Source organism: Hippocampus bargibanti, linkage group LG06 (assembly GCF_051943395.1).
Source record: "Hippocampus bargibanti isolate YZ-2025 linkage group LG06, ASM5194339v1, whole genome shotgun sequence".
In the NCBI taxonomy this organism is placed as follows: Eukaryota; Metazoa; Chordata; class Actinopteri; order Syngnathiformes; family Syngnathidae; genus Hippocampus; species Hippocampus bargibanti.
In genome coordinates, this window is record NC_142739.1 from 26041511 (window position 1) to 26056259 (window position 14749).

The 14749-nt window shown below is 39.2% G+C and overlaps 1 protein-coding gene across 2 annotated transcripts in view; it reads left to right on the forward strand.

Annotated features, from left to right (window-relative positions):
- Window positions 1-13503: 13503 nt before the first annotated feature.
- The window catches only part of il21r.1 (interleukin 21 receptor, tandem duplicate 1), a 12862-nt gene continuing 11616 nt past the window's right edge, over window positions 13504-14749 (forward strand). The window contains exons 1-2 of one of the 2 annotated variants that reach the window (XM_088998870.1): window positions 13504-13630; window positions 14646-14749. The exon at window positions 14646-14749 is cut by the window's right edge and continues 30 nt beyond it. In XM_088998870.1, the coding sequence (XP_088854996.1) occupies window positions 14725-14749 (25 nt within the window). In that variant the 5' untranslated portion in view covers window positions 13504-13630; window positions 14646-14724. Of the gene's footprint in view, window positions 13631-14582 lie in introns of those variants that run through there. The other variant, XM_088998871.1, reaches the window with a different exon arrangement.

Consider the following 14749-nt stretch of genomic DNA (forward strand, 5'->3'; position numbering starts at 1 on the left):
TCCGTCCGTCCCGGGGAGATGGATGAACGGTACTGTCGGCGGGTTCAGGTTCAGGCAGCGCGACCTGCCACGCGATCCATTGCCAAGGGCAAGGAAATAGCCCAGATTAAAGAGCTTGTAAATAATGGCCCATAAACATCTGCCCGTTCGCCGGCCCAATCCATCTCGCGCACCCCATCTGTTCACCTCCTTCTTTTTCCTTCCATGCTCTTGATTTCATTGAATGCATCATCCACGGCGAACTTGCTCCAACCCAAACAAACACTCGCATTGACCCTCCCTGCTGGGTCATGTACAGTTCATGTATGAATGACCTCCTCCTCTTCCTCCTCCCCCGTGACTCAACCCAAAGACAACAATGATCGAGCTTTGCCTTCATTTCTTGAGTTTAAAGGACAACCGGACGAGTCTCCGGACAAGTTGTGTCCATAATTTGTAAAATGGCTTCAAATGACTTCTACTGAGCGTATTTTACACAGATTCCACCGCATATAGCTATATTTTACGTTTTAAGACTCGCGCTGAATATTCAGGAAGTCTTGTTTTTGAGTTGGTGATGAGTCCGTACGTGACGTCACTAAAGGAACGCCCCTGACCGAAAAAAAAGACACAATGTAGTAGTCCTTCCATCACGTCAATGTATTTTGCTGTAATTGTTTGGTCTGACAATTTTGTGTTGCACCCAAAATCCACCAGAAGAGGGCGTCCAAGCTCTATATAAGGAATTTATCAGCCTGTGGAAACGGAGGTGGCCCAGGAGGTCATCATTTTGTGCCTCTTTTTTGGCATATTCTCCGAATCTGAAGCCATTGTTTTGATTCTCCAGCAATGCAAGACGTCTTGGCGTGACGTCACGAACTGGGGGCGGGACTTTCTGAATTGCCAATTCGCAGCTTAATTTTTTCCAGATTTTGGACACTTGAAGTCATTTTTATTGGTGTTTTGCATTTGAATAAAAATATCATACTGCGTGTTTTGGGTATTTTAGATGCTATAAAACGTTGTTCTGATGTCAGTTAGGAAACAAAAAAGTGACGTCGGTTGCCCTTTAAGTAAAAGCAAAATGGCAGCCATGAGTCAATCGGTTAGTTAGCACTACTATATAGCGCTAGCAAACAAAACGAAACAAAACAAACAAACAAACGAAAAAAAGGAAATCCTTGATGAAAATCAAAATGGTGGTGAGTTAGCTAACCACTGAGTCAGTATCAGTAAGTCAGCTAGCTACTTAGTCAACAAAATAAAAATCGCAGTTTTCAAACTGGGCAACCTTGGGAATAAATGGCTGACGGTTTAACGTTGATTTGTAGGATTGGATTGGATTCGCCTTGATTCATCTCGTAGTGGAGAAATTTACATTTCACAGCCCTAAAGTGATGAAAGTGAGAGGAAAGGAAAGGAAGAACCTGCTGTAAAGGCAGCCATTCTCGTGCCGCTATTTTGAAGTCAAAACAACAAAAATACACACAAAAGGCACACACAGTCATTCAATATTCAGCACTTTCTACACCCTCTTTGTTGCATGAAGCAGTTCTAGATGAAAGAGGAGCAGATCAAAGTGTCCTTTTCACCGATAGATCAGGGGCGTCACGGTGAAATGTACACGTCTGCTACAAGCTACACGTTGAAAGCAAACACGAAGCTGTAGCATCCATTGATGAAAAGAGACTGTCTCACATCTCCTGTCCTACGTAAATCCGCTTCAATTCCAAGCCGCGGCAGTTCCACATACGCATCGGCAAAAAGAAAATGACAGCTGGCTTGTTATTTGGTTTCACGGTTAGTGACTTAGCACCTTGGATGCGCATTAGCGGGATGCGGATTGTGTTGAAAGGGGAATGGCGAGGAGCTAGTCAGTTAGCTAGCGAGCGATAATGTGATTTAGCTGCTTTGTTTGCAAAAAGGTTGGTTATTTTATTTTTTTTTAATGTTTTTTTTCTTCCTCATTTTGGGGTGATTATTATTCACAAATAGCTAATGATGAGAATATGATTAGAACCGTGAGCCTCATACAGTAAATCCACATCACCGGCCCCCCGCACACTTCTTGCGATTAGGCATCTTTAATGTAAGCTTACCAAGCTCCCATCTGCTCCCTCTGATCTGGTGTGGCCCGGTCAAGGGTCGGTTTTGTGTCGGTGAACCCCTGGTACGGGCACAAACTAGAGGTGGCAAATTAGCGCAAAGAAAGGCTAATTGGTTTGCCCGACCAGCGCCAGAAAAGCCTCAAGTTAGCCTTTTATGTGGCATCCAAGCTTTTGGCGGCCATTGCGTAAGCGTTTGTCCAAATGTCACTCGTAAGCTTTGATTTTGTTCTTTGGTGGCTGAGCGTGTTACGCGCAGCAGTCGGCTTACGGATGCTGGCATTTATTAGGCGCCTTCACCCACAATCCTGGTGGGAAAAGTGAGGCTATTAAATGGTGGTTGATGGAGTTCGGTAGTTAGTTGTTTTAGCCAGATTGTTAGCTACTTAGCTTGGTACTTTGTTGGCGACTAAGCTTGATTACTTACCATTTTCAAGATACCTCAACTTACTAACACCTTATCTTACAAACTTTTCGTCTTACAAACGTCAAATTTCTGAAAATTAAACCTTATAATAAGCACTATTTTCATAATACACACCCACCACGGCTGGCGGAGTGATCTTCGGCGGAAGCACACAACCGAACAGCACCAGAGGTTAAGTTACCAACAGTCCTTATGGAAGGTGACTCTCCTTCCATAAGCCATCAACGACCATCAAAAAGGTAAATAAAACTTTATTTTACAGCACAGTTCATTTCTTTAATTACAGTCCTCGTGTAATGTGCCTATCTTTCCAAACAGCAATTCCCTTTGACCTTCGACCTCCAACGCCATTCCATCAAGCCATCAATGACCATCACAAATGTAAATAAAGTGACTTTATGATACAATGCAGTGTATTTCTTTCATTACAATACAATAGCACATGTATTATACATAGAATAAGGTATATTGTGTGTAGTTTTAAGGCTTATTTAGTTGAAAAGTATATTTTATGGAAACCCGGGAATGGATTATTCCAATTTTAATGGTTTCCTATGGGAAAATGTTTTTGAAATACACACTTTTCACCTTACACACTGTCTGGGAACCAATTAAGTTCGTAAGTTGAGGTCTCTCTGTATATTGGTAAATCAAGGTCCCATGACCACGATGGGTAAATGGTTAGCATGCTTTTCTTTGAATCGAACACGAATGTTTTTCTTGACCCTGTGATTACATTCTAAATAACTGGAGGAGTAACAAGAAAGGATCTTTTCAGAATCTGAATCCTGAAGCTATTGTTTTGATTCTGGAGCAAGGCAGTTTGTGAAGGAGTTCCTGACAAGGAATTGCTGTCCTCTTGCTTCATCTCTCATTTTTAGTTTACTCTTTTTTTTTTTTTTTGGGGGGGGGGGCTTTCAATTCATGAGCTACAATTTTGACCCGCTACAATTTTGATTCCGAGATAAATATTCATAAACATTGGCAGTCAAGTCAACGTTGACAAAATGCTAATGGAAACGTCAAGTCTCGGCGGACGGACGGAAACGAGAAACGGAAGTTGTTTTTGCGGCCCGGCCAATTGGACTTGATGACGACAGCTAACGATAAGATGCGCACACATGCGTCTCATCTGACGCTTCGTGGGTGGCCGATAAAGGGCGGCTCAGCGTGGGGTTGTGGGGCACTCATTTTACTTGTCCGATCGGTCAGCCAATAGTGCGGCTTATCCGTGACCTTCGAACTTGGAAGTTTTCCAGTTGGCCGATCAGAAAGAACCTTCACTTGACCCCCCCCCCCCCATTCTCTGGACATGCATTTTAACGTTTGGTGGGGAGAAGACTGGGGTGGGGTTGGCCTCTCTCTGGGTGAATGACGTTCACCTCAGCGCTCTCAGATCAGTAGAAGCACGGACCTTTGCTAGGGTCAAACAACCATAAGTACCTCCTGCATATATATATAGATTCATACGGCATTTATTTAAGAGACTGATTCATGTTATTTTTTTCATTTGTAATTTTTTTATAATTATTATTACACAAAATATATGCTATTTGTCAATAAATCGTTTTTGTTTCCCACAACATAGATAGCAACGGGGAAAATGAATAAATACATAAATAAAAAATAAATAAATACACACACACACACACACACACACACACACACACACACACACACACACACACACACACACATACATACATACATACATACATACATACATACTTAAATATATAAATACATAAATAAAGACATAAATAAATAAATAAATAAATAAATAAACATGGATTGGATTGGATTTGCCTTTATTAGTTTATTAGTCTCGCAGTGGAGAAATTTACATATAAATTTAAAAAATTTAATATTTAAATATAATAAATTAGTATAATTTATAATTTATATACATTTAAATATAATATATATAATATATTATATTAAATATATAATATATATAAATATGTGATGAATGAATACATAAATACATAATTTTTTCTGAACATCTTTAGTTTAAAATTATTTTTTTAAGTTTTTATTTTTCTTCATGATAAGATATGATCCAATGAAAAAGTGTTTTTTCAAGGAAAAGTATAAATTATTACACAAACGTTTTAAAGAAATATTTTTTTAATGTGGTTTAGATTTTTTGTATGCCTTCTCTTTAATTTTTATGATTAAAGAGAAGGCATTATTATCTTTTTTTCTTGCATTTACAGTTCTTTTATTTTTTTTAATCAATTGTCTTTTTCATCACTTTAAAAATAATTTGTATGTATTTAGATTATATATTTTTTTAATATGTGCACTATTTCCTGTGTCTGTATCGAAGAATAACGGAAAATGAATTTCTGCTAATGGCTAGCTGGCATTACGCTAGCAGCTAGCCTGATACAACCTCATGCGGATAAAATGAAAAGATGTACAGTGATATCTCAGTTTATGAACTTAAGTGGTTCCCAGAAAGTATGTGTAAGGCAAAATGTTTGTCTGCCGAACATTTATTTCCCATAAGAAACCATTAAAAATTAGAATAATCCGTTCCCTGGTCCCCATAAAACATAATTTTCTACTAAATAAGCCTTAAAATGACACAAAATATAAATTTACAGAGTTCTTTTATTTTTTTAATCAATTGTCTTTTTCATCACTTTAAAAATAATTTGCATGTATTTAGATTTTTTTTTTAATATGTGTTATTATTTTGTAATTGTTTTTTTAAATTTATTTATAGTTAACTACTGTTTGGGTTCATTGTTAATTTTTGATGATGAAAAAAAACTGTTTTTTTTAGGTGGAAATTAGAAAAAAAATTAAGCTAATTCCTTGAATGATTAAAAACAATAAAAATCAGCATGAGGTCGAATCGAATGTCAAAAGAAATTATTACTTAAATTTAAAAAATACGAAAATTTAGGAGTCACAACAAGGAGTCATAAGAAAACCTAACCTCAACCTGACCACAATACAACTCTCGCCGATCCTTCAACCATTGCTCTAAAGTGAAACATACTGCATATATTTAGCATCAGTGGCGTTTTAAGATGCAAAAATCTAAGCACAATGTGGAAATGACACACTCGAATGACTCGTGCGCAATCCAGGTATACCGCAAATAGCTTTCCCGCTGCGAGGGCTTTACAAGGCAGCGCCGCCGTATCCACGCGGGCAGGCGGGTGGGCACTGCAGCTCAATTAGCTTGTGTTGTGATTTTGGCTCTTTGACAGCCAGCCAGAGAGCACGGGTCCAAATCCTCTCCCGCGGGCCCAGCTGGGAGGATTAAGACCGGTTCCTGTCCCGTGGCTGACCTCTCCAAAGCCCTAACAGATGTCCTGATCCCCCCCTTGCCCCCACACCCCACACCCCCAACATCACCACACACTTACACCCTCCATTCCTTTCGAACCCTCTCTTGACCCCGCACTCAAAACTGAGCACTCGGGTGCCATTTCTTATCACAAGAACCCTTGAATGGGAACGATCTGTCGCTATCTGCTCTCCTTTGTACCAAATCATCCTTCAGGGGCACTCAACAAACGCCCCCACCCAACCGGTGGCCCTTGAAATAGGACATCTAGTCCTTACAGCTCAATGTTTGCACTCCTGCTCCATCACAGGTTTCTAATTGATGCTTTTTTTTGAAGGGGGATGCATCTAAATTTAGATTTGAGTGGCTTCAGTGTAGTACCGCAATCGGCCACAATATGTTTGGCAGCACTGAGCTCTACTACTACTAATAATAATAATAATAATAAAAATACATTTTATCTTAAGTGCCTTTCAAAGCTCTCAAGGACACTTTACAGTCACAGACAAGCATAGATACTATCATAAATAAAATACAATACTAGTACTACTAATAATAATTATTATACATTTTATTTAGAAGCGCCTTTCAAAACATTCAAGGACACTTTACAGCAGGGATGTCAAAGTCATTTTTTGCCGCGGGCCACATTGTAGTTATGGTTTCCTCTCGAGGGCCGTTATGAATTTGGGGAACCCATTAGAATGTTTAAATCCCTTCAAATATTACATATAGAGCACACAGCAAATTAATGAATAACTCGTTTTCAAATCTGAAGTCAAGAATAATGACTTTTATTGTGGTTGACATCCAAAAATATGACATTTTGCCTCAGATTTTAGCAATCATCATGGAATTTAACAAGTTTGATTTGCTTTCGCGGGCCGAAAAAAATGATGTGGCGGGCCGGATTTGGCCCGCGGGCTTTGACTTTGACACCCGTGCTTTACAGTCACGGGATAAGACTTTTTTTTTTCAGTGTCATTAACTCATTCACTGCCAGACCATGTGCAAAAATGTGTCCACTCCAGTGCCAGAGTTTTTGTCATTGTCACTCGAATTCCAGGACCCACAGAATATTGAGTTTTAGGACAACATAAACATTAAATAAGGCGTTAGAAACCTTAGACTGTCTTCTTTCATAAAAAAAAAAAGAGTTAATTGCTAAATTATATGGGTCTCGAGTTATATGACCTTGAAATGAGGGTGGCTGTCCAAAATACAATGCAATATTGATTTATACAGTATAGTGCTTTAATAACAGCTGAAGCTGGAACAAAGCGCTAACGTGGAAAAAAGTGAAATACTGCCCCCTTGTGGAAAGAAAAAAACATTGACAGAGGCCATGGCCAGCGTTTTATGGCACTCATACATGAAAAAAAAAGTTTGGGGAATGGCGCTCTATGTCATATTTTCAATTCTCTCTCTCTTTCTGCAAATTGCCGTTTTCGTGTTCATTATGTTTGCCAAAGTCATTATAAGTGCCTTGCACGCTGGGTCCGAGAGGGCAGTAATTTCATCTGTGTTGTATGGCATGCATATTAGCATATTTGACAATAAAGCTGACTTTCACTTTGATGAAATTGTAAATACTGTATGGTTAAGTATTGTTGTAAAACACTATTCTGTTTATTGCATATACTGTATTTTCAGGCCAGCGTCTTCAAACCACATCCGAAAAACGCCACAACGGTACTACATTACAGTGATACCTTGGCTTACAAACTTCATTGGTTCCCAGACAGAGCAAAAAGTGTGTATCCCAAAAATTAGGAAACCATTAAAATGAGAATAATCCGTTCCCAGCTCCCCATAAAACATAATTTTCTACTTTCAAATTTTCTAAGCCTTAAAACTACACAAAATATACCTTATTTTATGTATAAAGAATGTGCTATGGTATTATAATTAAAGAAATAAACTGTACCGTATAATAAAGTCGTTTTGTTGACCTTTGTGATGGTCGTTGATGGTTTGATGGAATGGATAGGTTTTTGCATAAAGTGTCTCAAGGAGCTCTGGGTTGTACATTTTGGAAGTTGTGATATTGCAATAGCAACAGATGCAAGCATACACACTAGAAACAGCATTAATAACTGGTTCCTTTGCTTGTCTTTTCATTTCAAATTGAACTGATGGCTAGTGTGGGTTATTCGTGGAGCCTGATTAATGGGACTTTTAACCTTGCAGTCTACACTCTGCCTTTGAACTATCAAAGTTAAAACGAGCCCAAATTTCACAGTTTTCTATCCATTTTGTCACTCTGTCTCTGTCGTCTGCCTGTCTCTTTAATGTTTAAACCGCCTCCCCTCACTGCTGCGTTCTTGACCAATCACATGGCTTTAACCAAAGACTGGGGGCGGGGAATAGAGGACAAAAAAATGTTGGCGGCCATTTTCTTGTTTGGAGAACGGGCTCGATCTTGAACACATCACTCATTGTGACAGCTCCGTGTGTATCCCGAAAAATAGTTTGTATGCCAAGGTAAAATTTTTATGAATTTAATGTTCGTAAACCGAAAAGTTCATAAACCAAGGGGTTTGTAAACCGAGGTATAATTGTATATTGATTTGAATACATTTTTCTTACATTTTTAAGTTATGTCCCCTTCAACTGTTTTTACGTCTTCAATTTACAACATTCCAGTCGAGCCTGCTCCGCCATCCTTATCCGCAAAATCCCCCCTCGCCAGCTCTCTACAAGGCCACTGACTGCCCTAGCCGCATCCCGGCACCGCCCTGTCAGAGGCACGCCAGCGCATGGCTGTCAAGAGTTTTAAGGATCCGGCGAGCTGTGAAATCGCACAAATTGCCGATGCTGCTGCTGCCTGGCCTGGCAACAGAGGGGCAGAGGAGTGCTGGGGATGTCGGCCCAGCCAAAGAAATGTTACGCTTCAACACTTTCCAACCTGTATTTACCTCTTCCTTATTCGCTCTCTGGACCTTGAAACCCTTATTTGCAGACGCCACAACCACAAACAAGCGTACAACTATTGCCAACACACAGAGTGACCCAAAAAAATTGGGCCCCAAATCTAATTAGGCCCCGTTTCTTTGTTTTTGTCCGAATGAAATGAAACTTTGGTCATAACTAGTATATATATGAAGCTAACTCTTAGCTAGCGAGCTAGCTTTCTATCTATTTGAGTTACTTCCGGGTTGAGTGATTATTAGCTAACTCTTAGCTAGCTAGCTAGCTTTCTATCTATTTGAGTTACTTCCGGGTTTAGTGATTATTAGCTAACTCTTAGCTAGCTAGTTAGCTTTCTATCTATTTGAGTTACTTCCGGGTTGAGTGATTATTAGCTAACTCTTAGCTAGCTAGGTAGCTTTCTATCTATTTGAGTTACTTCCAGGTTGAATGAACGCTGCTGCGTGTGGCTGCCGCTGCTCACCCACAGAAAAACTTATCCTGTGACTGTAAAATGACCTTGAGAGTTTTAAAAGGCGCATTCATTAAAAGATTGATTAGTGTTACTTTTTTTCAGTATTTATAATAATTACTACAGTAAATAATACATTATTTGTCATTAAATCATTATTTCCCCACAACAGAGATAAGGAAAATAAATACATACATACATACATACATACATACATACATACATACATACATACATACATACATACATACATACATACATACAGACAGACAGACAGACAGACAGACATAAAATAAAATATTTTTTTTCTGAATTTTTACATTTTTTCAATTTTACATTTTTACTATGCTTAGAATATCTTGTTCTTTTTATCCTTTCACCCACATACACCCATCCTCTTTCAAATTGCTGCTTGTAGTATGCGTTCGGCTACTTGCGTGTTGCGGTGCCAGGTGTAGTATTGAAAAAAAAAAAATGGGATGGCGGTCGTGGTCATAAGTACGGGTGGTCGTAACTCGCACCGGTCGTAACTCTAATGTTACCTGTATTGATTCGAGTAAAAGTAAAAGCTGTGAAATGTATTGATGTACAAAAACTCTGGACCTCCTCAGACTAGGAAAAAACTGAAAAATAATAATGTGTGTCACCTGAAAAATCTACTTGCATGTGGCTCGTTGCCGCCTCTTCCATTAACACTTCTCGACACAGTATCTCACACCACCCTGGAATGTGTAAACGGTACTGGCTTCATCCGGCTCACAGCACGGTCGCCTCCAGCACTTTGCTTGGCCGTTTGTATGTCCCCTTCACACAACAACCCTCCAGAGCATGGGTGTCAAAGTCATTTTTTGCCCTGGGCCACATTGTAGTTATGGTTTCCTCTCGAGGGCCGTTATAAATTTGGGGAACCCATTAGAATGTTTAAATCCCTTCAAATATTACATATAGAGCACACAGCAAATTAATGAATGAAATCTGAAGTCAAGAATAATGACTTTTATTGTGGTTGACATCCAAAAATATGAAATTTTGGCTCAGATTTTAGCAATCATCATGGAATTTAACAAGTTTGATTTGCTTTCGCGGGCCGAAAAAAAATGATGTGGCGGGCCGGATTTGGCCCGCGGGCCTTGACTTTGACACCTGTGCTCCAGAGGGACAAAGCTACCCCACCCTCCCCTTCTCAATTCCTCCCCAGCACACACCCTCACCAACACTCGCCAGTACTCATAGCAGTGCAAGCACCTCCTGAGAAATGACATAAAGGTCACAAACAACATGTTTATGCGCACACACACACACACACACACACACACACACACACACACACACACACACACACACACACACACTTAAATAAATAATGTTAACATTTGCGTGGGTGTTAAAATGGACAAAATAGTATTGTCTTCCGCAGATACAGAACTTGGGTTACTTTTGTCATAATTTGTCTTGTATTTATTCATTCATGGATTGCAGTGGTGGCCGTCAGTTCCTGCAAGGCCTTCTCTGCTGGCCTAAAAATATCAGAATCACAAACTAATGTGAATTATATTTTGTCCATGAATTATTATAAAATAATTCCAAATTGTCTTTCAGCTTTCTTTCTTTGCGTTTCCCCTGTTGTGCTGCTTCCAGATGTGTGTTTTCGTATTTAAGCATTTAACGAATCACATTTCAGCCACCATTTATTACCATGGTGAGAAATCTACCTGGACGCCTTCACAATCAGTTCTGCAGGCCCTGGAGCATAACAATCAATGGCGATGAAACTGTTGCTTTAACCAATCAGAGTTCGAGTTGGAAACCCAAGGCCTGCTCGAAGGCGCTGGAAATGTCAGCGTGTTCGCTATGATTGGCTAGTGACTAGTATCACTCGCCGCTAGGTGATAAGAGCATACTGCCCAGAGCTGGCACACTGTATCTGTAGCGAGCTGCAAAAACAAATATATTTTTGTGTTGATTTAATAGTGGTTTTGTCAACCCACAATGGCTGAAGGAAGAGAATAAATGGATTTGGTTGGAGATTTACTGTTAAAGCCATTTTCAAGACAGACTTTTCAAAAATAGATGGACATCATTCAGGTGGACAGCTCATAAACTAGCAAAAATAGCAAATAATATTGCAATTTTATGAGGGTATCATGATTCCACACGTTCATAGTAAACATTCGAACAGTTTAATGACAGTATTTCTTAAGTTTCTTTAAATCACAAGTTATTTCCCGGCCAACGGCACCCTCTAGTAGTCGATTGATTCCGATGGCGCACTACTGAAGGCCAAGGAGTGATATGCAAGGCCTGCCACTGATGTATTGTTTGTTTGATTTGGTTGCAACACATGTATTAACTTTTGGCACGTCACAAATCAACTTAAGTTATATTTGAGCATAATATTTCCCGGCTTTGTATTATTTTCAGAGTACAAAGTGGGTACCGGTTAACAGGTATGTCTATTTACTCACGTGGGAGTTATTGTTTCGTACAACGTCGTGATTTGATGACGTTTCGAGGAATTTTGGTCTCGTCTATTTCCTGGAGGCCGCTGACGTCTATCGTCTTCCTTGGTGGGGCAAACGGCGGTCGCGTCTTTTGAACGCCTGTGTAGTCATGAAAATGGAGATATAATCTTGAAGTGAAAAAAATACGTACCAAATGACTTCAATTGTCAAATTATGGCAAAAAAAAGTAAAGAAAAAGTAAACAAAACAAAAAAAACAGGAGTGACTTACGAGGCCGGGAGACTGAAGGCAGGCAACAACGTTCAGACAGTGACATCTAGTCGCGTAAAAGTGTAACTGCATATTACTCCACCTTGAGCTTGTGTGAACATTAAAAAAATACCGGTAAATAAAACACACACAAACAAACAAACACACACACGCAGGTTAATACTTTAGGAAACTACTTATTAAGAACACACGTAGAAACACACGTTACTGCCTGTCAGAAATGAATGACTAATGAAGCAGGAAGTGGAAGTCCCTTCCACAATTTTGGGAAAATGAAATACTTGTATCACGTTGAGTTTTCGATTCGGTGTAAGCGATATAAAGCTAAGTAGTCAATAAACTGCAGTGACCAAACAGACTTCTAATTGCCTTTGGCGGGGGGGGGGGGGCGGTCACCTTTAAGGTAAGTCTACTACATATGACGTCATCAATTCAATGGAGGCTAACTTTCTTGCTGTTCGGATCCAGCGGATTCATTCATTTTGTCCATTTTGCCCATTCAATGTTTTTTGGAATGTCTTTTTTTAAAGATGTGTCAACACACACACACACACACACAAGCACACACACACGTTTTCATGTTTTCTGGGGACCACTTTTCAGATCATACTTCCGGGGACCATCCCTTCAAAATGACTTATAGCTATAAAAAAAATCAGGGATGCACACTTTATTAGCTTTATCAGCCCATACACACCATTAAATATAAGAATTTATGAAGTAATTTTTGGACCGTGCCATATGGGGACTTCAGAAAAAAAATTCCATGTGTGATGGGGACTAAATTTAAATGTATATTTAAATATATGAAAATAATTCACACACAACCTTGACCAGGTACACTTGTCTTTTTTTAATATGCATCAACACACATAACACACACAGACACTAAAGAACCTGATGGGACCAAGCACCTAAATGATTTTTTTTCTTTGAAGGGCGTAAACCCCCTCATTTGAATATTGAATTTGTCCTATTAGATTGTGTGTGTGTGTGTGTGTGTGTGTGTGTGTGTGTGTGTGTGTGTGTGTGTGTGTGTGTGTGTGTGTGTGTGTGTGTGTGTGTGTGTGTGTGTGTATGTGTGTGTGTGTGTGTGTGTGTGTGTGTGTGTGTGTGTGTGTGTGTGTGTGTGTGTGTGTGTGTGTGTGTGTGTGTGTGTGTGTGTGTGTGAAGTCCCCACGATTTTGCCAAAAGCTTATATTATATATATATTTATGGGTTTAATAAAAAAGAATATATATATATATATATATTCATGTTTGATATTGGGTTCCCACGGGTCAAATCCTTTACACACCTTGTCCTCAGTGTATTGCAAAAACGTGTGTGTGTGTATATCTCAGTACCGAAACTACATTGGTTTTGTTTTGAGTCATAGGGCAAAAATTTACATGCCTAGTGTGCGAATGTCGTGCCAGTCTGATGTAAGTGGCTTTTATTACGAAGCGCCCTTTGCGGCTGTTGACTTCTTCAGTCCTTGTGAAGCAGAAACAACAAAAGTAAACACAAGACAAAGGGATGCGCTAACCCTCTCGTCTGTAGTGTTTGTGGTGTGGCGAGGTGAAGAAGTAGCGCTGCAAAATGTGGCGATGTCACCACAGTTGACATCACGGCAGCCGACGCCACACCGGTGACCAATTTGGTCTTATTTACTCGCACATCATCAACTTTTTGATCTCTTCAGCGTTCTGAATTACAAAGGTAAGCTTTTCTTTTTATTCAAATGCATTTAAATGATTTTCAGGACTGAAAGTTCAAATAGTTGACTATTAAATGGATGTTTTGCTCTTCTTAAAAAAAATTGTCATTTTAAAAGTGTGTATCAGACTCCGAAAGAATCACAAAGCCTTTAATAATTCCAAAATGAGGAAATGTATATTTATGATGACATCGCTTTTATAATAATAATAATAATAATAATAATAATAATAATAATAATAATAATAATAATAATAATAATAATAATAATAATAATAATAATAATAATACATTTCATTTATAAGCGCCTTTCCAAACTCTCGTGGTCACTTTTCAGTAACAGGGTACGTTTTTTTTCTGTGGGTGAGCAGCGGCAGCCACACGCGCCAGCGTTCACTCAACCCAAAAGTAACTCAAATAGATAGAAAGCCAGCTAGGTAATAGATAGCCAATAGGACTAGACAGCTAGCCAGCTAACTAATAGATAGCCAGCCAGATAGCTAGCTAGCCAGCCTGTTAGCTAATAGACAGCAAATAGGTAGCTAATAGAGAGCTAATATATAGCAAATAGATAAAGGAACTCGAGCATATGATAAAAACAAACTTATTAAGAAACACAAGTATTTGTTCGTTCATATTTTCCAAATAGGAGGCACAGTGTGTTGATTCAGTACAGCGTAAGAAACCTTAGCCTATCTTCTTTCATCAGAGACAAAAGAGTTAATTCCTAAGTTATATGGGTCTGGAGTTATCTGAGCTTGAAATGGGGGCATATGTACAAAATACAATACATATATGTTGATTTATATAGCGGATTAACAACAGCTGAAGCTGTAACAAAGCGCTAACATAGAAAATAGCCAGCCCCCTTGTGGGAGAAAAAAACATCAAATATATGTTCGTCTGACACGCCAATATTTATTGCTACATTTCGTTACAGTCTGTGTAAGCTCTCAGTTGCACATGAGTGGTCCATTGATGAAAGGTTTCTTCAGCCGACATCTGTACTTCTTTGAAGGTGTCGGACGTTTCGCTCCTCATCCGAAAAGCTTCATCAGCGAACTAAAAAAGTTCGCTGAGGAAACCGATTTCGTTACATGGCTACCGTCCTTTCACTGATGC